General features: G+C 37.7%; 1 protein-coding gene across 6 annotated transcripts in view; it reads left to right on the forward strand.

Annotated features, from left to right (window-relative positions):
• Positions 1–26,419, forward strand: part of JMJD1C (jumonji domain containing 1C) — a 337,216-nt gene that overhangs the window by 45,254 nt on the left and 265,543 nt on the right. For 3 of the 6 annotated variants that reach the window (XM_058543356.1, XM_058543358.1, XM_058543359.1), the window contains exon 1: positions 14,586–15,031. The exons of 1 other annotated variant lie outside the window; for it this stretch is intronic. In XM_058543356.1, the coding sequence (XP_058399339.1) occupies positions 14,855–15,031 (177 nt within the window). In that variant the 5' untranslated portion in view covers positions 14,586–14,854. Of the gene's footprint in view, positions 1–14,580; positions 15,032–26,419 lie in introns of those variants that run through there. 2 more of the 6 variants (XM_058543365.1, XM_058543360.1) reach the window with 2 other exon arrangements.

Consider the following 26,419-nt stretch of genomic DNA (forward strand, 5'->3'; position numbering starts at 1 on the left):
CAAAATGTTGGCCACGGCTGAGGTGTCATTGCGGCTCCGAGTCGTCTTCCAAGCTCACATGATTGTTGGCTGAATTCATTTCCTTCCAGCTGTAGAACTCAGGGCAGATTGCTTTTTCAAGGCCTCAGGAAAGTCTCTGACCTCTAGGCCCTCTTTTAAAGGGCTTACTTTTTGAGGTAGGCGCACCCAGGAAAATCTCCCTTTTGAGTAATTTAATGCCAACCAGTTAGAGTAACCAATTAAGTACATCTGTAAATCTTTTCACCTTTGCCATTTAAAATAACTTAATCATGGGAGTGATATCCCATCACCTTTGCCATATTCCATTGGTTAGAAACAAGTTGCAAGTCCCACCCATACTCAAGGAGAGAGGATTATAGGGTATGGGTCATTGGGGGTCATTTTAGAATTCTGCCTATCAATATTACACTATCACCTATTATAAAAAAGTTTAAGTGGCTTCTTATGTTTGTTATTATACGGATAATATTAATGGAACTTGAAGTAGAAGAGAAAAAAATAGTCATACATAATTCTCCCAGCCAATGAATCAAAATGCTTTCCTTTGGCTGTGTGTGTACATAATTTTTATAAAGTGCCAATAGAGTAGAAATAAAATTTTCCATTGCTTTTCACAGCAAAGGCATTTGTGTTGTTGCTTACATAATCTTTATATTTGCCATTTTTAAGGGATGAAATTGCTTCAGGTTAATGTATATATATATAATCGTTTTAATCAGGTTAATCGAGGTATAATTCACAAAATAAAAATCATTGTTCTCTGTGTATGGTTCTGTGAGTTTTGGTAAGCACATATATTTGTGTAACCACCATCACAATCAAGATATAGATTATTATCTTGTGCCCCTTGGTAGACAAGTCTTCCCCCACACCCCATAGCTTGACAATCACCTATCTGTTTTCTGTCCCTATAGTTTTGCTTTTTCTAGAATGTCATATAAATGGAATCATACACTTTGTATGCCTTTTGGGTTTGGTTGCTTTCACTTAGTGTAATGCATTTGAGGTTGTGCAGTAAAGGAATAGCATTCCTGTGACATAAATACATATTTGGTCTTTGTCCCTGGTTCCTGGCACAGAGCTCATTAAGACCCTTTTAATATCCTGAAAGGAGCATCTTTTGTTATTCATAACAAGCCTTTTGCAGTCATACCTGAGTTAATGCTAGTGAGGTGACTCTCAGTGGCCCCTAGATAGCTTCAGGATGGGGGCTGGTTGCCAAAGGAATCAACTATGTGATTAGAGAGTTGTGACTTTCAGCCTCACCCCTGGACCTCCAAGGAGGGGAGAGGGGTTAGGGATCGAGCTCAGCCAACAATGGCTAATGATTTAATCAACAATGCCTACATAATAGAACCTATATAAAAACTCTTAAACAGTGGGGTTCAAAGAGCTTCATAGTTGGTGAACACATCCACTTGCCGGAAGGATGGCACACACCAACCCTGTGGAGACAGAAACTCCCGTGCTCAGGACCCATGTGGACCTTGCCCTATGTACCTTTTATTCTGGCTGTTCATTTGTGTCCTTTATAATAAACTAGTAATAGTAAGTAGGTGTCCTCTGGAGTTTTGTGAGCCATTCTAGCAAATTATAGAACCTGAAAGGGGGTGGGGTTGTGAGAACCCCCTGACCATGTAACCAAATCAAACAGAAGTAGGGGTAACCTGGTGACCTGATACTTGCAACTGGCGTCTGAAGTGAGGACAGTCTTGTGGAACGGAGCCCAAAAGCCTGAGGAGTCTGATGCTGACTGAGTAGTTGGTGTCAGAATTGAAATGAATTGTAGAACACCCAATTGGTGTCTGGAGAGTTGGAGAATTGGTTGGTGTGAGGAAAAAAACTCACACATCTAGTGGCAGAAAGTGTTGTCCAAAGAATGGGCAACTCAGCTGCCTAAGGTTTGGCCCTTGCCCAGCTCCTGGGAGGTAACCACTAAGCCCTTGGAACATCTTGCCTGATGAGAGTGTCTTTGTTTACTTGGGCGCTTTGGCCACCCGGGTTACCTATGTTGACAATGTGGTGGAGGCCTTGGGCCGGGTGGTATCAACTTGACCTATGGAGGAGCTGGAGACTAAGGTCAGCCATGCAGATGGTCAGCCATACCTACGTTTCAGACCTCAGATAAAAACGCTGGACGCCAAGCCTCAGGTGAGCTTCCCTGGTTGTTGGTACTGCATACATGTTGTCACACATTCTTTTTTTTTTTCCCTCACACATTCTTGCTGGGAGAAATAAGTGCTGTCTGTGCAACTCCACTGGGAGACAACTGGAAGCTTGGTGTCTCTTGGACTCTGCCCTCTGCCCCTCTTCCCTTTACTGATTTTAATCTGTTTCCTTTTGTTATAATAAACTGTAACCATGAGTGAAATGGCTCTTTTGAATTTTGTGAGTCCTTCTAGTGGATCATTGAACCCGGGGGTGGCTTTGGGGATCCCGGAACTGTGGAAGTTCATCTATATTGTTGCATGTATCAGTACTCAGTTCTTTTTTATTGTTGAGTAGCATTCCACAGTTTGTTCATTCCGCAGTCCAGCTGGTTATTTCCAGCTTTTGGCAATTACAAATAAAACTGCTATAAACATTCGAGTATAGGTTTTTGTGTGAACATAGGTTTTTATTTCACTTGGGTAAATACCTAAAAGTGGGATTGCTGAGTTATATGAAAAGTGTGTGTTAAACTTTATTAGAAACTACCAAACTGTTTTGCAAAGTGGCTGCAACCATTTTGTACTCCTCTCAGCTACCGTTGTATGAGAGTTCTAATTGCTCCGCATCCTCCTCAGTATTTGGTATTGCCAGTTTTCCTTTTCTTTTAATTTTAGCCATCTTAATAGGTGTGTAGTAGTATCTCATTGTAGTTTTCCTTTCCATTTTCCTAATAACTAATGATGTTGAGTGTCTTTTCACGTGCTTATTTGCCATTCGTATCTTATATGATGTTCAAATCTTTTGCCCATTAAAAAAATTTTTTTATTGAGTTTTGAGAGTTCTTTAAATATTATGGATGCCAATCCTTTATTAGATATGTATTTTGCAAATATTTTCTCCTAGTCTGTGACCTTTAAAGAGAAGTTTTTAATTTCAATAATGTTTAATTTTTACTTTTATGAATTTTGTGGATTTTAAGAAATTTTTCCCTGACTCAATGTCATGGCAATTTTCTGTCTTCTTCTGAAAGTCTTTTAGTTTTATATTTTACATTTAGGTCTATGATCCATTTTGAATTAATTTTAGTATATGGTGTGAGATATGGGTCAAGGTTCATTTTTTTTGGCATATGGATGGCTAATTGTTCTAGCATCATTTGTTGAAGAGACTTTGCTTTCTCCATTGAATTGCATTTTTACCTTTGTCAAAAACCAATTGACCATATATGTATGGGTCTGTTTCTGGACTCTCCATTTTGTTCTGTTCATTTAATTACTCTTTTGCTGTCATGCTGAGTTGATTAATGTAGCTTTATAATGTAGTCCTGACGTAAGATAGTGAGTCTTCCAGTTTTTTCTTTTCAAAATTACTTTGGCTGTTCCAGTTTCTTTGCTTTACCTTATTGATTTTCCAATCAACTCATTGATGTTAACATAAGAAAATTTGCTCGTATTTTGATTGAGGTTACTTTGAATTTGTAGATCAGTCGGGGAGAATTGAGTCTTCTAATACATGTGCGTGGGCTATCTCTCCACTTATTTAGGTCGTCTTTCATTCGTCAATACTTTATAGTTTTCAGCATAGTGATCTTGCACATATTTTATTACATTTATACACATTTTTATGTTTTATTGATACTATTATAAATAGTACTCTTTTTAAATTTGAATTTCCAATTTTTTGTTTCTAGTGTATAGAGATATAATTGATATTTGCATATTGATTTTGTATTCTGCAACCTTGCTAAACTGACTTATTAGTTGTAGGAGCTTTTTTTTTTTTTTGGGGGGGGGGGGAGATCAGCCCTGAGCTAACATCCATGCCAATCCTCCTCTTTTTGCTGAGGAAGACTGGCCCTGAGCTAACATTAACATCTATTGGCAATCCTCCTCCTTGTTTTTTTCTTTTCTTCCCCTTTTTCTCCCCAAAGCCCCAGTAGATAGTTGTATGTCGTAGTTGCACATCCTTCTAGTTGCTGTATGTGGGACGCGGCCCCAGCATGGCCAGAGAAGTGGTGTGTTGGTGCGCACCCAGGATCTGAACCCGGGCCGCCAGTAGTGGAGCGCGTGCACTTAACCCCTAAGCCACGGGGCAGGCCCAGTAGGAGCTTTTTTGAAGATTCTTTATGGTTTTCTACATAGAAAATCATGCCATTTGCAAATAGAGGCAGGTTTATTTCTTCCTTTTCAATCTGTATGCCTTTTATTTCTTTTTTCTTATCTAATTGCACTTCCTAGGATTTTGAGTATGTTGTTATAGAACAGGAGTGGTGACAGCTAATGTCCTGTCCTTGTTCCAAATCTTTGGGGGAAAATATTGTGTCTTTTACTATTAAATATGATGTTAGCAGTAAGTTTTTAGTAGATGCACTTTATCAGGTTGTATAAGTGCCCTTCTGATCCTGATATGCTGAGAATTTTATCATGAATGGGGGTTGGATTTTCTCAAATGCTTATTTCTTGCATTTGTTGATGTCATGATATTCTTCTTGTCTGTTGATAGGGTGAATTACACTGACTGATCTTTCAATATATATATTTTTTTATAATTTTATTTATTTATTTATTTTTTCCCCCAAAGCCCCAGTAGATAGTTGTATGTCATAGCTGCACATCCTTCTAGTTGCTGTACGTGGGACGCGGCCTCAGCATGGCTGGAGAAGCGGTGCGTCGGTGCGCGCCCAGGATCCGAACCCAGGCCACCAGCAGCGGAGCACGAGCACTTAACCGCTAAGCCACGGGGCCGGCCCATGATCTTTCAATATTGAATCAACTTGCATTCCTGGGATAAACTGCTATTGGTTGTGGTGTATTATACTTTTTATAAGTTACTGAATTTGATTTGTTAATATTTTGTTGAGGATTTTTGCATCTATAAGGGGTAATAATCTCTAGTTTTCTTTTCTTTGTCTGATATTGGTATCAGAGAATGCTGGCATCATGAAATGAATTGGACACTGTTCCCTCCTATTTGTATAGATTTTTTTCCCACTTTTTTTCCTTTTGAGTTTCAGCTTTGGTAATTTCTATTGACCTATATTCAAAGGTTATTGATTCTTTCCTCAGCTGTGTCAAGTATATTGATGAGATTATCAGAGGCTTTAAAAAAATTTTTGTTATTGCATTTCTCATTTTTAGCATTTCAGTTTGACTCTTTTAGTATTTCTGTTCAACTCTTGTAATTTCTATCTCTGATATTTGCCACCTGATCATGCATATTGTTACCTGTTCCATTTGAGCCTTCATCATTATTTATAATTATTTTTAATTCCTTGGCTGATAGTTCCAACATTTGAATTATCTAAATCAGCTTCTGTTGATTGTTTTGTCTCCTGACAGTGGTTTGTTTGCTCTTGAGATTTCGTGTGCTTATGATTTGGGGGAGGATGTACCAAATTACCTTATTTGAATGAATAGTACAAATGAAAGAACTTAACTAGATGTTTTCATACGACTTATAGAAAAGGTAATGGTAACCCCTACATGCATGCTCTGCCTTGGTGACCAGGGAAGTCACCCCTGTGGTTAGGCTTATAGTTTTTGATTGAATGCCAGCCATCATTTGCAGGCTAGTAGAGATTGAAGTATGTAATATTTATGCCAAGAAATAGGCATGACTTTTGTTCCGCTAAGCTGTTAGTATGGGGGTTGAATCAGTCTTGCCTGGAGTTGATCAGGGTTTATGTTTTTTTTGTTGCTCTGGTTACCTTCAGCGCATCATCCACTTTAAATACTTCTGTTAGCACTTTGTGCTTAAGGTGGAGGTTAATTTGCTAGAAAGTTTTAACTCAATGTTTTTACTCCACCTATATCTTTAGGCCTTACTTGCACATCTGTACTTCAGAGAGGCTCTCTCAGGACTGTTTTGTTCCTTCTCTATTAGTATAAGAGTGCTGTTACTTATTAGCCCGGGAGCTGGTTTGCCTTGTGGTGGTGGACATTGGGGCCTTATCTTTTATCCTAGACCGTTGTTAGTTTTAGGCAGGCATTGTTTCCCTCTCTTCTCAGTAATCCTGTTTTTCCCCCAGTAGTTGTAGATTGTTTAGATTGTTTAGTAGTAGATTATCTCTATTGTTTGTGGCCAGGATGATTTACTGTTCCTCCCTCAGGGGTAGATATTATCATCTGATTTTGAAGGAATTATATAAATTTGAATTTTAAAACTACTAGAAGAAAATACAGAAGAATACCTACCTATTTTCTAAGCATGACTTAAGGTTGAAACATAAAGATATTAGTATATTTGTATAAAAATTTAAAACTTGTGAATGTCAAACACAAATTGCATTTGGGGGAAAGAAGCATCTGTGTAAATTTAGATATAAAAGCAAATGAAACAATTGATTTTAAGATAGTTTTTGTAATTAGAATAGTTGAAAAAGGATTTTTAGGTATTATGAACAAAGAAGAATATAAAGCATGCAAGGTAAAAGTTTCAGATATAAAGGTTACTTATAATGCAGAGTATCTCAAAAATTCCTCCATTTGAAGTTAGTTCGGATAGATTATTTTAATATGATAGTTTTCAGAGCAAATTTGGAGAGCAAAGAAAAGAAGCAGTTCTACAATGGTATTTAAAAATTGTTGTTTAATTGGGAGGTCCTTTTGTCTGTGTTGTCAGTGTGTATGTATTAATGATTGACATATATGTCTTCTGGGAGACCTTTGAGGTAGAAGCTTTCTGGCTAAAAACATTTGTTTTCGTAAGCAGGATTACTTTTGTCAATCCTGTAATATTTTTCAGGTTTGAACCTACCATGTAACAGGAGAGTATACTTTGCTACTTGCAGAATTATTCAGAAGCCTTAGAAGCAAACTTTTAGAAACTTGAAAGATTGTGTCAGCCTCTACATTTTATATATGATTCCTAGAGAAGCAAAGTGGTTTGCCTGAAGTATAAATTAGTGGTAGAAGTAACCTAGACTTCCTTGACTCCTGCTCTTTCATTACACTACATTATATGACTGGTAATTTCTAGTTTGCTACATTTGGGATATACATCTTAAAACATCCATTTCTGGGGACAGCCCCGTGGCTTAGTGGTTAAGTGCGCGTACTCTGCTTCTGGTGGCCCGGGTTCAGATCCCGGGCGAGCGCTGATGCACTGCTTGTCCGGCCATGCTGAGGCGGCGTCCCACGTACAGCAACTAGCAGGATGTGCAACTATGACATACAACTATCTACTAGGGCTTAGGGGAGAAAAAGGGAGAAAAAAAGGAGGAGGATTGGCAGTAGATGTTAGCTGAGGGCCAGTCTTCCTCAGCAAAAAAGAGGAGGATTGGCATGGATGTTAGCTCGGGGCTGATCTTCCTCACAAAAACAAAACAAACAAAAAAACCCACCCATTTGTAAATGGCTCTATGGAATGGGAATTGACCAGTTTTAACCCGTGTTTGCATATTTTGTGAAAAGCGAAGTTGGATAGTCTTCTGAGTATTCCTCTTGGCCATTTCATCTTAGATAATATCATAATGTGCCCTGGGGTAGCAGAATGTTTTGGGGATGTTGATTTGAATTTTAAGTTTGTAGTTAAAGTCTTTTTTCGAGGTCTGGTTTTCATATGTGTCGATTATGATTTTTAAAGGAAAAATCTAGGTGCCTCCAAATACTGAGCTTCTGTGAACACAGGCCGTGGAATTGGAGCACTATTTTATACAGTCTCTTTAATTGAATAGATAAATTATCTGTAGTAGTGAAGTACATGTGGAGCCAGAAGACAATGCTTTTCCTTTATTTAGAGTAATTTATTTTAATTACATATTTATGTTTTGTAGTATGTTATAAATCTCATTATACGTAATCATGTGGCTTTTTCTACAATGTGCCAAAGAAAAGAATGACTCAAGTTTCCCCATATTTCACTGCTAGGTCTTGTTTTGTTTTGGGTTTGTTTCTTTGAAGTCACTTGCCATTAATTTGAGAAACGTGCCTCAGAGCTTTGTGTTCTTGATCATAAATTTTCTTCATTATGTAGAATCTAGCTTCATCTTTGGGGAAGAACATCAATGGAATACAGTTAGCATTCTGAGATTTTTAATTATTACTACTTTTTATTTTAGATTTTACTTTGACTTTCCCTCATGTATAGCTTTAAAGATTTTATTTATTTATTTTTTCCCCCAAAAGCCCCAGTAGATAGTTGTATGTCATAGCTGCACATCCTTCTAGTTGCTGTATGTGGGACGCGGCCTCAGCATGGCCGGAGAAGTGGTGCGTCGGTGCGCGCCCGGGATCCGAACCCGGGCCACCAGCAGCGGAGTGCGCGTACTTAACCGCTAAGCCACGGGGCCGGCCCCTCATGTATAGCTTTAAATACAAGTATAAAAGCTCTTTTCCTTACTTAACTTGCATGGATATGAACAGAGCCATACTCTAGGACTTTTAGTTCTGCCACTACCAACATGTGGCCATAGTGAAAGCTTGTGAGACTAATAGGAACATAACCCTTTAGGACCTTAACCTGTTCATACGTAAAGGAGCTAATGTAACAGCTGGAGATGTAAAGTGGAAACTGCCATCTAGCATATTTTAATGGTAGTTAATAGTAGAGAGGTAGTTAATATGAGAGAGGTGATGAACAAACAAGAAGTGTTGTGGGACAATGGTAACTTTCTATTTCCTTGTTTCTTGTAGCTCCTCGTTCAACAGATTAGGAAATTTCCAATGCTATGTGCATTCTTTCTAATTTTTTTGTGTGTGTGTGATGAAGATCAGCCCTGAACTAACACCCATGCCAATCCTCCTCTTTTTTCCTGAGGAAGACTGGCCCTGGGCTAACATCCGTGCCCATCTTCCTCCACTTTATATGGGATGCCTCCACAGCATGGCCTGACAAGCCGTGCATTGGTACGTGCCCAGGATCCGAACCCGGGCCACCAGCAACGGAGTGCGGCACTTAACCACTATGCCCCAGGGCTGGCCCCAATTCTTTCTAAATTTTTTATCATTAAAAATCAGATTTAGGGCCGGCCCGGTGGTGTAGTGGTTAAGTTCACGTGCCCTGCTTTGGCGGCCCGGGGTTCACAGTTTCAGATCCTGGGTGTGGACCTATGCACATTTCATCAAGCAATGCTATGGTGTCATACCACATACAAAATAGAGGAAGATGGGCACAGATGTTAGCTCAGGGCTAATCTTCCTCACCAAAAAAAAAAAAAAATCAGATTTAGAGTCTTTTTCTTTTTTTTTCTTGTGAGGAGGACCAGCCCTGAGCTAACATCCAATGCCAATCCTCCTCTTTTTTTTTTTTTTTTTTTTTTTTTTTTTTTGCTGAGGAAGACTGGCCCCGGGCTAACATCCGTGCCCATCTTCCTCTACCTTATGTGGGACGCCGCCATAGCATGGATCAACAAGCGGTGCATCGGTGTGCGCCCAGGATCCGAACCGGCGAACCCTGGGCCGCCGCAGCGGAGCGCGTGCACTTAACCACTTGCGCCACCGGGCCGGCCCCTAGAGTCTTGTTTTTAATAGAAAATGTTGAAAAGAGATGGTAGGTTCCTGTGCAGCAAGAATTTAAATTGGAAACTGGTGACAAATGTGGAGAACATCCAGTTAGAAGGCCCAGTAGAGATTGCTTCTTTTTTCCTTCCTTTCTTTCTACCTTCCTTTCTTCTTTCTCTCTCTTGCTCATTCCACATGGCATCAAGAAGACAGAGTTATGTTTGTGTATTGGCTCCATCAGAGACATTGAGACTGTTCTCTTTAGAATACTAAGAATAGACTGGTGTTTTGGATATATACTCATAGGATCATTTTTGAGTTTGTGTTAAATTGGTAGTTTGGTAACAAAATGAATGTTTTTGTTGTGAATTGTAACTCTTTCTCTGTATCTGTTCTTTAGAAATTATCCCCAGGAACAACCTTGCTTTTCTGGTGAAGCTCAAGTTTTCTGAAGGCTTTACATTGTACTTCCGTGATGAAATGAGATAATGTATGTGAGACATTATTTTGAAGGCGATGAATAACCCTTTAGGAAGAACATGAACTCTTATTTGACTCTTGATTTAGAGATTCTAAGTTCCTCTTAGTTGGGTTCAATTTGAAAAAGGTACATTTTGCCGTATTTTTTCATTAATTAATTCAATAACATGTATTGAGTATCTACTCTGCATAAGGCTTAGTAGATGCTGAGAGTATGGTTATGAGCAAGATACATTGTCCTTGCCCTTAAGGAGCTTATATTGTATCAAGGGGGACAAATATAAAACAATCAATTACACAATAAATGGTACATATACAGTTGTGATATGTACTAAGACAAATAGGGAATGTTTTGAAATCCCTAATTGGGGATTTGACCTAGCCTGGGAATCAGAGACAGGAGGAAGTGACATTTGAGTTACTTTATCACTATCATACATGTGATTGAGGAATTCAGTTTAAATAAGTGCTTAGGGAAATACCTAAATAAAAATTATTTAAGTTAATAATAAACATGGTAACATAAATGTATATTCCATCCTATTCTTGGTCTTCCACTTGCATGATTCATTTGAAACTCTTGGCTTCCTTCATTTTAGCATTGGCCTCCACAGTTCTTAGATGTACCTGTATATATAGTCTAAGACTCATAACCGAATCCAGTCTTTACATTTGACAATTAGTAAAAGCCTCCAAGTTATAATAGGTTTGAAAATTATTAGTTAAAATGCATTAAACTTATCGTGTATACCATTGTATTGATACTTCCTTAAATAAACAAACCAAGGCATTTCTATTGTCTATCTTTCTAGATAGACTGTGCTTCTCAAGGACAGATGCCCTATCTTCAGAACCTTGCAGGGTGTGAGACACGTAGTAAGTGCCAAATAAACAAATCATTTATGAATAATCAGTGTTAACAAGGAGGAACTTGGTGACTGACCTTCATGTTTGTTTTAAGTGACTTTTCAGCATAATGCAGGGGGCTTTGAAATCATAAGGCCTGGTTTTGAATCCCAGTTCCTTAATGTGTGTTCTTAGGCAACTGACTAAACTTCTCTAAACCTCATTTTCTTCATCTTTAAAATAAAGTGAGATTACATGTGTAAAGTACTTAGGATAGTGTCTGACGCAAAGTAAGTGTTCCATAAATGGTGGCTAATATTTTTATAAGATACATGCACTAGAGTTTTTATCTATTTGTGTTTCACTATGATGTTTAAAATAGATACCTATAGTGACACAAAATACTGGTATGTATGAGAGCAGATAATTGGCCCTTTCTTATAATTACACTAAGTCAAAAAGTGAAAAATTTATAACTAGTAGGCTCTTTGCTTATTGAAACTAAACATCATGAAATAATTATTGATAATCAAGCAGATAATTATATAATTATTATATCATTTCAGTGAATACATTTCCTTCCTTTATAAGTCAGGTTTTTAAAAATAAACCAAATAATTTTTATGAAAAATTTTTTTTTTTTTTTTGTGAGGAAGATCAGCCCTGAGCTAACATCCATGCCAATCCTCCTCTTCTTGCTGAGGAAGACCGGCCCTGAGCTAACATCTGTTGCCAATCCTTCTCCTTTTTTTCCCTTTTTCTCCCCAAAGCCCCAGCAGATAGTTGTATGTCATAGTTGCACATCCTTTTAGTTGCTGTATGTGGGACGCCGCCTCAGCATGGCCGGACACACAGTGCGTCGGTTTGCGCCCGGGATCCGAACCCAGGCCGCCAGTATCGGAGCTCGAGCACTTAACTGCTAAGCCATGGGGCTGGCCCCAATGAATAAGTTTTTATGGATTTTTAAAAGATGAAATAATCCCCCAGTGTATCTTTTATATAGATTAAGGTGTTTGATATATGAGTTTTGCTTGAATTGCTGTCTGTGTGGATATAGTTAATGTACACATTTACATGTGGTGATGGAAAGAGTAGAAGATCTAGTTATATTTCTAAGTTTTCAGCTTCTGTAAGTAAACTTAGTCATTCTAAATACTTCTCTGTCACTCTCTTTGCCTCTATAGTGAAAAATACTATAACTCTTTACATTGATTAATACTGCGTTTTCTGAGGATCTTTATGAAAGTAAAGGACATAAGGAAACTAATTACAAACAACTATTCTGTGGTTTTAAATCTGACTTTAAAATTTAATTCCATGTTATTTACAGTTACGATTTGCTGGCAAAAATAGAAATATAAATACTGTTCTGAAACAAAGCAAAAAATGCCAGTAAACAAACAAAAATCTTTTAAGTCCTTTTTATTCTACACTTTAAAAAATGCACTTCAAGTTTCTCCAAATGCAATATATCCACAAATCAGTGATTTTTTTTTCTTGTAAATAAATCTTAGGCACTGTCCATAGTCAAGGGATTCATAGAATACTATTTGGAATATAGTACTAAGAATATTAGATGTTTGATTGAAAATGTTATGAGGATATATGGTCTTCTGAAAAACTGTTTCTTGAAATATTTTGATTTGGTGGATTCACTTGCTCTTCAGAGCACTTAAAAGAAGAGCATTCAACATGTAGTGAGGGGTTCTAGGGGTCCATTTAGAGACGTTTGTTTACAAAATTGAAATCAGCTGGCAGTTTTATGTAAGGCAATCTGACAGCCTATACTCCAAAAATATGTTAGTGAATGGGATTTGTGTAGTAATAGTGTTGTTTGCATCTCTTTTCTCAAACGACTCTACTTATATTTTCTTACTTACTCCTAGGATATCACTGAGATTAGGAAGCAGGCAATTTCCTTGGTAACAATAGTGTCATGACCAAGATCATAAAGCAAATCATTGATAATTTGGTATCTGAATGTAGATCTTTTTATTGCCTTTTCTCTTTTCATATATTAGGTTATTTTCACCAGGTTATTTTACTGGCTTCTTAATCCAAGTTGAGATTTAAGAAATTTTAGTCTGTAGTGCTTAAAATGATTTGCTAATTATTATATAGTATGTGTTAAAAGAGTGGACCTGGAAATAAAATGGCACAAATAAAATTAAATTGTTCTCTCAACTTGTTAATATGCATTTCTGCACAGTTTTCCTTTGTTTACTTATTACAGTTCTATATTTGGTCTTTACATTAGCAAAATTAGACCAGGATGATTAAAATGTCTTCCTTGTAATTTTGGTTTCTAACCTATTAGCAGAGGCCATGCTTTTTACACTTCAAAGAGCTCAGCTTGGGTGTTCTAAGAAATCAGATAAAAGCTTTATGTTTATTTTAAACATTCAGATTACTAGTGTGAACTCCTTTAAAAAGGTAACTTTTTTCTTTTTGGAGGAGAGGTTTAGGAAAGTCTCTAAGAAACCGAAATTTATAATAAGTTTTTATTGGGCCAGAGAGGTTTTGGAGTTGATTATAATCACTAGTGGCCCTGAAAAAAACCACAACTGGGGTTTTAAACACTACTTTTTAAAAACACTATAAAGTATGTCTGCAATCGAACTGCTCACTGACATCTATAGGGAGGTTTGATTTAGAAGAATTCAAGGGTTGGATCAAAGGAGGAGGAATTGTTGCAAGTTGGAGATCAGTATGTGGATGGGTTACAAAGTCCTGTTGTGATTGGACGGGAAGCAAACACAATTTATTTTCCTGAACTGTGATTGGCTAAAGTCCTTTTCTTGCCACGGTATTATCTAGTAACTGAATCTGGAGCCTTTCCCTGTTTTTATTATCTGACCAGTAAAGTTTGAGGTATGTATGGTACTACAAGCACTCAAATTGGCGCAGAGACAGTTTGTGAATTTTAAGGACGTTTGTGAATTTTAAGGACGTTGACAAAAGCCCTTAACAGGGCATTTGGCGTTCTTACAGCACAGCAGTAACGAGGTGTCAATCTCTGAATAGCACAAACACGTAATTAGTATCGCCGCCAACGGGAAGAATAAAAGGATGACAGTGTTTTCTTCATTTTCATTTAAAGTCGTGGACTGTTGTTCTGCAGTAACTGAGTTCTGTGGGCTTAATTTTCAGTTGAAAGTGTTGGTCTGCTTTGCTGCTGGGACTACAGGACTGTTAATTCAGGCAAAATTCGGGCTAACAGAGACGGCGGGTGCCATGTGTTCTTAAAACCATCGCTGTGGCGATGCGGCGTTTAACCTGGAGTTTATTTCGTGATCCAGAGTGGAACCGGCACACTTCTCTGTCGCCTCACTCCCACTTCTGAGGGAGCGACGAGTAGAGCGATGGACCTCAAACGCTCTTACTAGTGTTCCTGAAGGACAGCATTTCATCTCCTGCTGCCTCTTTTTAGCCTGGCTGGTCCCGCAGCCGCTGCCGCAGCGTTGGGCACTACTTTCCGTCTGAACGGTGGTTCCTCCGACCCTCTCCCGCGGCTCCCTCCCCACGGCCCGCGCTGGCGGAAGGAGACGCGCGGCGCGCTCGCGGCCATGCTAGTGGATGGGGAGGCGGAGTAGTACTGGCCGCGGCGCGGTGGTGGCGGCGGCGGCCGGGGCAGCCTTGGGTCTCCGGCGGCCGTGAGGGGAATTCTGTCAGTTTTTTTTTGTAGAGCAGCAGTCAAAGGCTGCAAGTCGGGGAGTCCAGGGGGTGTGTTAACGGACTGCGAGAGATCGAGGTCGCTGTGTCCTTCTGGGCAGAGCGTCTGGTGCGCCCAGAGTCCGCGCTCGCTCGCGGGGCCGCCGCCGTCCCCCGGTCCACTCTCCTCAGCATAGGCGGCCAGTAGGAGCGGGGTTTCGCTGGTTCTCTCGCAGTTGTGGGGGGAGGCTGCGGCCGCTTCGGCAATGACGACGATGGCGGTGGAGACGCGGCCGGAGCTGGTGGGGAAGCGGTTCCTGTGCGTGGCAGTCGGTGAAGAGGGGCGGCCAGAGCGCGGGGCGAGCGGACGCTGCTGGCGGGGCTGGCGAGCGGGGGTCATCCGAGCTGTGTCGCATAGGGACATCCGCAATCCGGACCTGGCGGTAAGAGAGCGAGCGCCCCTCAGTCTCCCTGCTGGCACCCGCAGCCTAGGTCTCTCGCAGCCGCACCTTGTGGGGTTACTTCTGGCACCTTGCTCAGCACGGCCAACTGGCGGTCACGCCCCTCTTTCGAGCTCACGTTGGGTTTGCCCACATCCCCTGCCAGGGTCGCCGCTTCCCCGAGTAGCTTCCCCGAGTAGCTTCCCCGGTGTGAGCGGTGACCAAGCGGGACTCGCCGGCGCCCGCCCCGGCCCCTCGGCCGCTGTCTGGGAGGGGGTCGGCCGCGGCTTCCCCTGCGGCGCCCCGCTCCGGCGGAGACCTTACCAAAGGCGGGGCTGCGAGCCCGGCGCCGCACGGGCAGGTGGGGGTGGGGGGCGGACCGCTCGTTTCACCAGCATCTGTTTTCTTGCAGAAGTCTTAGTAGTGCAATGGTCGGAGATTTAAAAGTTATCCGTAAGGTTGCTGGAGGGGAGGGAGAAAGGGGGAGAGACAGATCTCTGGTTTTCTAGTCAGTCTTGGGATTTGTGTGTGTTTTCGAGGCAAAGGCCGTGGCAGTGGCAGTGCCCCGATTCAACCTCTTTCTACAGTAGATGGTTGGATTTCTAACCGGAAACGTTGAAAATGAAAAATTTTTGTTTGGAGGCCCATAGAAATTAACCCTTCTCTTTCGTTGGTTTTTTCCATACTGTTGTGTTCTTTTGTTAGACGTAAATGGTGCTTTAAAATGATCCGTTGCTGCATTTTATACGATTTTAAATGAAGCAAAAATATTGTATATTAAAACATTAAATGCCCTGCAGAACCTTCAAGTGTGTTTTTCTTTGCTTTCTTTTCCTTCCATATGACACTGCCAGTAGTTTGTTTAATTAGTGTAGGAATGTGCACCACCAAATCGAGACAGGATATGCTCTGTTAGTGTTCCAAGAACATTTTCACCGGGGAACAGGTTGGAGGTAAGGGGCCGAGTAGAGGCAAGACATTGACCTTGCTTGGCTTGGCAAGGTTGATTTATGAATACATAATCCATCAAATTTATTGGCATCACCTTGGGGCTTTTAATTTTTCACTGAAAATTTCAAACTTGGGAATATTTTTTTCCTTTTGTGTAGATGCAGATTTACAACTCCATATTCACTTTAATATCTATCTATACATGTACATACCTATTTTAATATTTTTGTTGGAGTTTCTGAGTATTTTTGTAAACTGTTTAATGATTATAGTCAATGATATGGTTTCATGCGGCATGTATTATTACTGCTTACTTGTTTTTGCAAAATAGGTTTGTTTTGCTGATAGGCATTTCTAATAGTAAATAAGCAGAATAGAGGTAATTTTGAAGGTTTTGGTTGGTTATTCTCGTTGAAAAGAAGAAAAAGAATCTTGCTTAAAAAACAGTTCTGATCTTAATGGTTCTACAAATTGCAGCAATTCAGTAACTTTTTGTTTGTGTAAAAGGCATGTGCTGAATTTATTTCTTCTTCTCTTACTCAGATATGAAATTGTCTTGGGTTTTATGTGGAAGCTAGTTGGATTATGGTTTAACATTTTTAAATTATTTGAAAACAAACATGAAATGATTTTCCACAGTATTTTGTTTTAGTAGATACATGAAAATTAGGAAATATAGTTTTAAATTATGCATATCATTGGTAACAGGTTATCAAAGTTAAAAATATTAAAGTTACTTTCTTACGTGGAAATTTAAATGATATAAAGAGAGGGGTTTACATATATAGTGTTTGTAAAAGTCAAGATATTAAGCTAGGTATTTAAAAATGAAAAATACATATGGATGGTGGGTATTGACTAGAAAGAACAGGGAGTTTTTTCAGTGATGAAAATGTTTTGTATCTTGATTGTTGGTTACAGGAGTATATACATATGTAAAAGCTAGTTGATTTTGTACACTTAATATCTGTGCATTTCACCATATGCAAATTTTATCTAAAAAAAGTTTGTTTTGAACCATGACTATGTGAACTTACTGTAGTTTTCCTTTATTCCAGTCTTTATTTGAAAAATTTGTTATTACAGTGTAATCTGGGGTTTTTTTTAGCTTAGAACCTATAGTTTGTTACTCTCAAACTTTCTTACATTCATACTTCTTTTTTTCCATTCATATCTCCTAAATTAAATGAACAGTTTAGCATCAACATAAGGTGATTCCCCTTTTAGACTTTTGTTATTGCAGAATAAATTTTAAAGAGTTTGATCAGTTAAATGAAAAATGCTGGTAAGTACACTATTTTTGTGTTCTGTTTTTTAAAAAACTTACAAATATATATAATTTAAGACTTGCAAATTTATTAGAAATCTTGGTTGTACATATTTATGGCAGATGATTTAGAAGGCTAACTATCAAAACTTGAAAATAGTTTAGGGCTTCTTTAGTCAATCAGTTGTTCTTATTTTGGGTTATTCTTATTTTTGGTCTTATTTATAAGGAATTGCCATGTATATTAATTTTCTATCACTGCTGTTAACTAACAACCTTGGTGGTTTAAACAATATGAATTGATTATTTTACTGTTGTGGAGATGACGAGTCTAATGTGGGTCTTGTAGGCTAAAATCAAGGTTGATAGAACTTTGTTTTTTTCTGGAGGCTGTAGGAGAGTTCCATTTCTTTTCCTTTTCCAGCTTTTAGTAGCAGCCCACATTCCTTGGCTCCTGGCCCTCTTCCTCCTTAAAAGCCTTCATCATTGTATCTCTCTGACCATTCTTCTCTAGTCACATCTCCCTCTGATTCTTCTGCTTCCCCTTCTACTTTTAAGTGCCCTTGTGATCATATTGGTCCCACCCAGATAATCCAGGATGATCTCCCTATGTGCTAATTAACAATCTTAATTCCATCTGAACCTTAATTCTCCTTTGCCATATAATGTAACATAGTTACAGGTTTTGTGGATTAGGACATGAGCATCTTTGGGGTGGCATTATTCTGCCCACCACACCGTGGTAACATGGTAACAAAAATATTCTTTTACAGTGTGAACATATATGATTTGATACAAACAAATTAAGGCTAAAATTAATTGTATTTTTGATGCCAGGAGTTTTAGTAATGGTCACTATCTGACTTCTTAAGTAAATGAGTTTAATTGGTAGAATTTTTACTAGACTATGCTTGGATAATTTCACATGTTTTGTTGGTGACTTTTAACAAATGGCTTGAAAACCTGGCTTATCTATATTGGAATTAGATTAACCAACAGACGACTTTATCTGAACCCTTTTTATTCAGGAAGACCAAGTTGAAATACATAAAATATGTTGTGAACCCTCCGCATGTGGAATGTATTTTTTAGTCCTATTACTTAGGAAGCTTCTTGCCTTGGTGTACATGTTAAACGTTATTACTGTTCTGCTTTTTGAGGAACTTTTCTAGAAGGTTGACAGAATGAAAACAGAGAGTTGAGAAGGAATGTTGCATAATATTCATCCTTGTATAATACTGTCATGCTAATTAAGAGGGAAAATTGATTTACTCTTTGTTTTACTTCCACAATCTGAGCCATCTCTCCCTCTCTCTCACTCTCTCTTCTGTCTGTCTGTCTCTCTCTCTGTCTATCCTTCCTCCCTCCCTCCCTCTACCCACCCACCTTCACTTAATGCTTATGGTGATTGCATCATTGTTTCAAGCTAACGCTGTCTAAAGTGTGCGTATTTTTAAAAAAAATGTTATTGGGTCTCTTCAGTACCCAAAAGGAACAAAAATATTGTATTGTGTTTTGTAGACCAAACACATAAATTTATTTGTATTTTGGGGAATTTTTGATGGTCACTTAGTGAGGAGTAGCTAACCTTGGAATGCAGATTTCTTTCTTTTTTTTTTTTTTTGTGAGGAGATCAGCCCTGTGCTAACATCTGCCAATCCTCCTCTTTTAGCTGGAGGAAGACTCGCCCTGGGCTAACATCCGTGCCCATCTTCCTCCACTTTATTATGGGACGCTGCCACAGCATGGCTTGACAAGCGGTGCGCCGGTGCGTGCCCAGGATCCGAACCGGCGAACCCCGGGCCGCCGCAGTGGAGTGCACGCACTTAACCGCTTGTGCCACCACGCCGGCCCTGGAATGCAGATTTCTAAGTCTTCTAAACTGTGTACCTGCAGATAAAAGTTATTTTGCAGATCTTATGTGTCTTAAATGTAAATAAAATATTCATGTTTGGGACATTACAGTGATTTATGATTGATTTATTTATAAAGAAGCCCTTTTGCATTTTTAGTTCTATACGTTTCTGCTTAGCTGTCTCTTCATTTAAGTTTCATATTGAGTTGATAACATTTGATTCCCTTAAAAGTTTTGTTAGGATAATTCTTTAGTTAAGTCTGAAATTTATATCATGGTCTTGCAGTATTGATAATGCTAATTTTTGGTCTATTTGCAAAATGTTTAAGGAATGAATGAATGATTTTTACTTTATTGCTCATTATGACCTGGATAAGTTAACCATAGGGAAAAATTGGTTTAGCTGGTAGGTAGAAAGACTTTTATGTCTGATTTGAGTACATAGACTGTTTTTTGCCCTCGCTTGAATTTATTGTTGTTATTGGTCCTAAAGACTTAGGTACAGGAAAATGAGTTTGTAAATTGTAGCTATGGTGGCACATAACTTGTGCAGTTGTAACCACTAGCTGGTTTTAAAAGAAGGTAATCACCTAGTAAATTGTGTGAATGTTATGTTTCTGTGTAAAATCAAATAAAGGAGGTTGTTTTTTTTCCCCCCTTTCACCTGTAGTATATACATTCTGACACATATTTTGATTACGTTAGTTTAGAGAATTTTTTATTCATCGGGATAATTGAACTAAAGACATTTTACCATGAGAATTCTGTACTTACCTTCATATAGGGGTGTTATCGCATTTGAAAGTAAAAATGTCTAGATAGTTCAATGTAATTGAAAACATATAGGCTATTTTCCTATGTTTATAGATTTAATATATTACTTTTTTGACAATTTCCAAGTTATGTACACAGAATTTCTTCAACTCTCAAACTCACTTATTTTTTTCCCCCTTCACATATTTAGTACAGTACCTAGTATTTACTCTTAGGTGTTTGGTAAATGTTTATTGAATGGTCAATAGACAAGTGAATATCATAAATTTCTTGAATACTTTAATCCATGCTAACCATCTCAGTTGTCTATTACTATTTACTCTTAATTTTGAACCTGTTTTGTTGTTGTTGTTGCGTTGTGTACCTTAGTGGTTAATTCCCTAGTATGCATTATCCACTTCGTGGGCCGTGGTATTCCTAAGCCAGTCAGGAAATTGAACTCCGTTGGCTACATTGATGGGTGTAGGCCCCAAATAGGTTCAATCAGAATGAAGCCAAGGATAGTATTGTGTGAGTGTGGGTCTGGAATTGCCACAGCTGTTTTCCTCATTTAAGGTAAACCAGTTTGAGGACAAAGCTGACATACAGAGGCTAATAGAGTTGAAAAGGCAACAGAAAAATTGTGGCTGATCAAATTGTTTTCTGAAGACCACTGTTGGATTTTTCACTTATGGAATTTTCATTATGGAAGAATAAATTTGCTTTTGTATCTGTTTTTGTTGTTTTTTTTCCTTTGGAACCAAAAGCATCTTAACTGATACATATGGTAATATTTCATTCCGTTTTTTTTTGAAAGCTTAATGAAAGATAGGCATTTTCGTGACACTTCTGCCTTATTTGTTATTTGATGTTAAGATATTATCATTTTGAATAACTTCAGTGATGATTTTCAAGAAAGGTGATATGTTCTGCTTTATTCTGTCCAAGTGTATCCCAAAACTGAAAAATTATTTTAATGTATGTAAAACATAAATATCTAACTTTCCAAATAGTTAAAAATAGAAGTAACGTTTGAAAATTTATGTCAGGAAGTATGCTATAAACTCTTCATAGTTAAAAAGAAATTTCAGGAAAGAGGTATCATTAATTTTCAAAAATTATTAAGAAATGGAAACCTTTACTTTTTTAGTTCATATACCATAAATGTTGTACATTTCTACTCTATGGCAGTGTTGGCCAGATAAAGAACTATAGGTATTACTATTCCTTATCTGCAATTCTGAAATCCATGTTTTTTAATGATTCATCAGGAAAACCTGACTGACAACTCTTTTTTTAATAAAACCTAATATGAACTGAATTTTTGTTTTTGTAAGAGAGATATTAATGTGCTTAATTTTAGGGTGCTGCTCTAAACTCCACAGCTTTACATACAATATATGCACTTTTACATACAATATACATAGGATAGATGCACCTCGTTACCATACTCAACTACCATAATACATGCTCTGTTTAATTTTATAAAATCCACCAGATTTTGAACTCCAAAAGAGATCTAGTTGGAAGGGTTTGGGATGAGGGATTATTATTTAAAAACTAATACTGATGGTTTTTAATGGTGGAGATTTAGTGGTAACAAATATTGCTAATTTCATTTATTTCAAGATTTGACAATGATTACGTCTGCCTAATGTTTAATTGTTTGTTTATTTATTTATTTATTTATTTATTTATTTATTTTTTCCCCCAAAGCCCCAGCAGATAGCTGTATGCCATAGTTGCACATCCTTCTAGTTGCTGTATGTGGACGCGGCCTCAGCATGGCCGGAGAAGCGGTGCGTTGGTGCGCACCTGGGATCCGAACCCTGGAGCGGAGTGTGCGCACCCTACCGCTAAGCCATGGGGCCGGCCCCCTGCCTAATGTTTAGATAAGCGGTTTTCTTCAATGTGGATTTTTAACAATTTTGTGTTTTATTTGATATAAAATTCTCAATCTGACAAATTTTAAGGATTATACAATTTATCCTTTGTTTTAAGATTGTTGCTTAGGAAATATTGAGATGTTTCAAAATGTTGAAACATTCTCTGAAGTTATCTAATTGGATGAAATCTTCATATAGAATTTATCTTTTATTTTATATTCTAGTATTGTATAAAATTCTAGTAAACCCATTGATGAAAGATTAATTTGTTTTCATCTTATAATGTAGAACCTGTTGATTTAATTATAGAATACGTGGTTAATTAGTAAAAAGCAGTTTATTATCCATTTACTGTTTGGACATAATGCTAAAATTCTAAGGTTATAATATGGTCTAGTCCAGTTTTCTGGACTCACCCAATTGGAACTGAGTCATATAGGAATTCTTTTATTGAATTTTAGCAGGGTAGAGAAATGCTTAAACCTTTCAATAAAAAGTGGCCTTTAATTTGAATCCACTATCTCCACCTTCTTTTATGTCTTTACATGAGTGTCCCACATTTGAGTCTGATAAAATGTATCTCAAATGTAATTTATTATGTTCCTGTGAAACCAGCTCCCCTTTTGAGACTGGGCTTGAAGTCTCATCCTGGCTTGAAAATTCCTTAGTCTGTCACCTTTCCACCACCTAAAATGTAGATATTTACTGAGTTCTGTAAATTTCTTCCTTCAATTTGCAATCAGCTTTCCCCATCCCCCACTACTGTTTTTTTCAGTTTGTACAACCACAGGGTCCAAACCTTCATTTCTCCAGGCATGTATTAAGTGATCTTTTTACTTCCAAGTTTCTTCCTTTTCCAGTCTGTTCTGTTTAATGTGGACAGATTACTTATTCTGAGTTTCCCTTTAGCACACTTCAGTAGTTTTTCCTTTGCTTATCTGATAAAGTCCAAACTCCATTCCATAGTGTTTAGACCTCCTCAGTCTTGCTCTATTCTTTGAAATTTAAAATTCACTAATCTATGCAAACTGCTGTGGTGTTTAGTGAAAGTCTTTGTTGGAATTTTTAAAATATTATAACCCACTATTTATGAAATCATAAAATGCATTTCATGCTTCCTTTCAAATTTCATTTGCTGATAAAAAGTTTCTGATGTCACACTGACGTCAGACCTATTCTCTTTTGTTGAAAATGGTATTACTTGGTATTGCATGAACTTAGTCAAATAAGACAACAGATTCTTAATGAATCAAATGATGTATAAAGTATTACTTATTTCATTTCTGTTTGTGAAAGACAAAATCCAGTTTAACAGCATTCTAAACAATATTCATGAATCTGGAAATTCTACTTTTCTTTGATTTTAAAATATACATTTTCTACTTTTTAATGTTTCTGAAATTAAGGCACAGTTTAGATACAGTTCATGTCAAAAGCCGACTTGTGTACCACTTATAAGCAGAATATCAAGTGGCAATATACTGCTAATAGTCTGCCTGCAAAGTGTGTGACCTTAGTTGTGTAGAACTTTTCAGTCTTAGTACCGCTGTAAACTCTTAAAAATTATTGAGAATCTCATAGAGCTTTGATTTTTGTGAGTTATATCTATTGATATTTACTGTGTTAATTAAAACTGAGAAGTTAGAACATACAACACACATTCCATTACCTGTCAGAGCTGTGGTATCACAACATGTAGCCTGTAGAAAACTGTTCTGTACACTGATGAGAGTAAAAATTGAAAAAACAAAATCTTAATATTATTATGAAAAGTTGTTACCTTACTAATCCCTTCAATGGATTCAGTTACCCTTGAAAACCTGTGGTGAAGGTAACTGTTCATCTGATTATCTCCTTAGTTGGAATTATTTACATTGGTATCATGGCAGGTGTTTAAATTTTAAGTTGAATTTGGCTGATTCATCATTTCAAATGCCTTATAGTATTTGCTATATTGCTATGAAAATTATGTATTTTAAATGTAGAAGATTGCCTGTCACATGCCAGAGAATGTAGAAGCAGTTAGAAAATGCAGTAGAAACTAAGTCAGCTTTCCTAGAATAGATTTAGAATTTTTCAAAGCTGGGAGAGGTCTGGGTGACTAATTCATGTCTTATGAAAGACTGTCACTTAGGAGCTTAAACATCTGATCCATCTGTGAAAATTATGTGTTTAAGAAAGATTCAGAAGACATCTTTAGGCTTAGAGGAATATCAAAAAAGGAAGTAGTATGGTAATGTATGGGTAAAGTTGTGCCTTGCCATTTAATGTAAAAAGACTTTATGTATATATAATATAGGATTTATTTCCACCCTAAATTATTCCTTAGATTGAATCGTAGCATCAAGGCAATACAATTCTAGGTAAGGTATTTAAACTGTGAAACAATTTAAAGTTGGTAAACTACTCCAGTGTGTTGAATAACACCATAGCATTGTTTATCTTTTCTTCAAAACCACATTGACGAAACTATTTATGTAGATCATATTTTAGAGTGTTTCCTGTTCCCTAAAATGTTTTATTACCTTAACTTTCAAAATCTCTTATATTTTAAAACGAAAATGAATCATTGTAAGGCAAACCATTTTACTTTACATCGTTCATTTGAATAAAAGGAATAAATAATGAATATGAATATAGACTGTGTCCCATCTTTCCATAATGGTTTTGAAATAGATAAACATACATACATACATATATGGAATTAACGATAATTCCCCTTGAAATATAAAGTTAAAGCTATAAAAAAGGAAAAGGGTAAATGTGCTTTTAAAGAGAGGTAACATGATATTACATTAAATTTGCTTTTGAATTTCTTAGTGTTCAGAACAAAATGAGAATTGTGATACATTAAAATATTGATTTTCACTAAGGCTTACTAGCTTTTTGGATTGCTTTCTGGGGTCCTTTGGAAAAGTGAGTGGCCAGAGAGTGTAGGAGAAAAGGAGGGAACTTGAGGGTCTTGAATTCTGGTACTCAGCCCCTTTAATTAGAACAGCTTTGAGTTTATCAGTTTTATTTAATAATGATTTCTCAGATCAAAAAAATTAGGTTACATAGTTTGTTTTTTCAAGGAGAAGGAGTTATGCCATTCTTCTTTCTTTTTTTTGGTGAGGAAGATTAGCCCTCAGCTAACATCCGTTGCCAGTCCTCCTCTTTTTGCTGAGGAAGATTGGCCCTGGGGTAACATCTGCACCCATCTTCCTCTACTTTATATGGGACACCACCACAGCATGGCTTGACAAGCAGTGCGTGGGTCTGTGCCGGGATCTGAACCTGTGAACCCTGGGCCGCCAAAGTGGAGCATGTGAACTTAACTGCTACACCACTGGGTCAGCCCTGGAAGTATGCCGTTCTTAAAGAGAAACTTTTCCTGACAAAAAATTCTGAAAGTGTTAGCGTATAGAGGGAGAATTAAGTAGCACACAACTGTTGTTAAAGACAGTGAGTATTATTATAGCAAATGAACTCTTTCTTCATCATTAAGGATCAAAGGTGTAATTCATAAGGTGACACTTGAGAAGGATATTTCTGCAAGAGATTAAGCTAATATGGTCCGGGTATGTGATTTTTTAGTGATGAGTGGAACATGTAGGAGAAGAGCCTAGTATATATAACTAAAGCCAGTGATTGTCAACCTTTTTTATCTTTGTATTCATTGTAGTCTTCCAGTGGATAGGGTTAAGCTTTAATGTCCATGAAAATCTTGGAGGGGGCTCCATATTTAAAATGCTATTTTCTCTACCTCATACCTAGATATTTTGATCTTGAGTATGAGATGGAGGACCACAAATCTGCACTTTAGTAAAAATTATTTTTTTATTAGGTACCAAAGCAGCTTAAAAAGATATATCTAAAATAATTTCACTCTCACTCGTGCCTCAGTCAGCCCAGTTTACTCTGCTACTCTGTAAGTAATCATTTTTATTAATTCAAATGTCTTTCCAGTTTCTTTATAAAGATATGAGCACGTATACATAGTCTCATTTCTTTCATTCGTATGTGATCATTCTAAGCATCACTAAAAGGAAAACAACCACACGTTATGAGTCTCCTGATAAGATATAGTATGAAATACACAGCCCAGCCAATGAAGTATTTTTACTAAAAATAACTGACCTTGAATATAATAAAATTTCTACATTCACCCTAGTTTGCGGATGTATGAGGGCGGAAGAGCGTGGTAAAACTGCACCATGAGAATGCAGTCAGCTAGATCCAGAATGTGAGAAATGCAAGAGCTGTGCTGTCCAATATTATGGCCCCTAGGTCATGTGGCAATTCAATAATTAAAATTTAATAAGATGAAAAATCAGTTCCTCTTTTGCTCTAGCTACATTTCAAGTTCACAGTTGCTACATATAACTGGTAGCTGTGGTTTTAGACCGCACAAATATAGAAAATTTCCATCATTGCAGAAAGTTCTCTTGGGCACTGCTGTTCTAGAGTAACCATTAAAAGAATAGGCAACTTAGGGCCAGCCCAGGTGGCCTAATGGTTAAGTTTGGTGCATTCCGCTTCAGCAGCCCAAATTCGGTTCCTGAGTGTGGACCTACACCACTGGTTTGTCAGTGGCCATGCCATGGTGGTGGCTCACATAAAAAAAAAACGGGAAGATTCCCAGGCCCGGCCCCATGGCCCAGTGGTTAAAGTTCTGCATGCTCTGCTTCGATGGTCCA

The sequence above is a fragment of the Diceros bicornis genome, chromosome 6 (assembly GCF_020826845.1).
Source record: "Diceros bicornis minor isolate mBicDic1 chromosome 6, mDicBic1.mat.cur, whole genome shotgun sequence".
Lineage (NCBI taxonomy): Eukaryota > Metazoa > Chordata > Mammalia > Perissodactyla > Rhinocerotidae > Diceros > Diceros bicornis.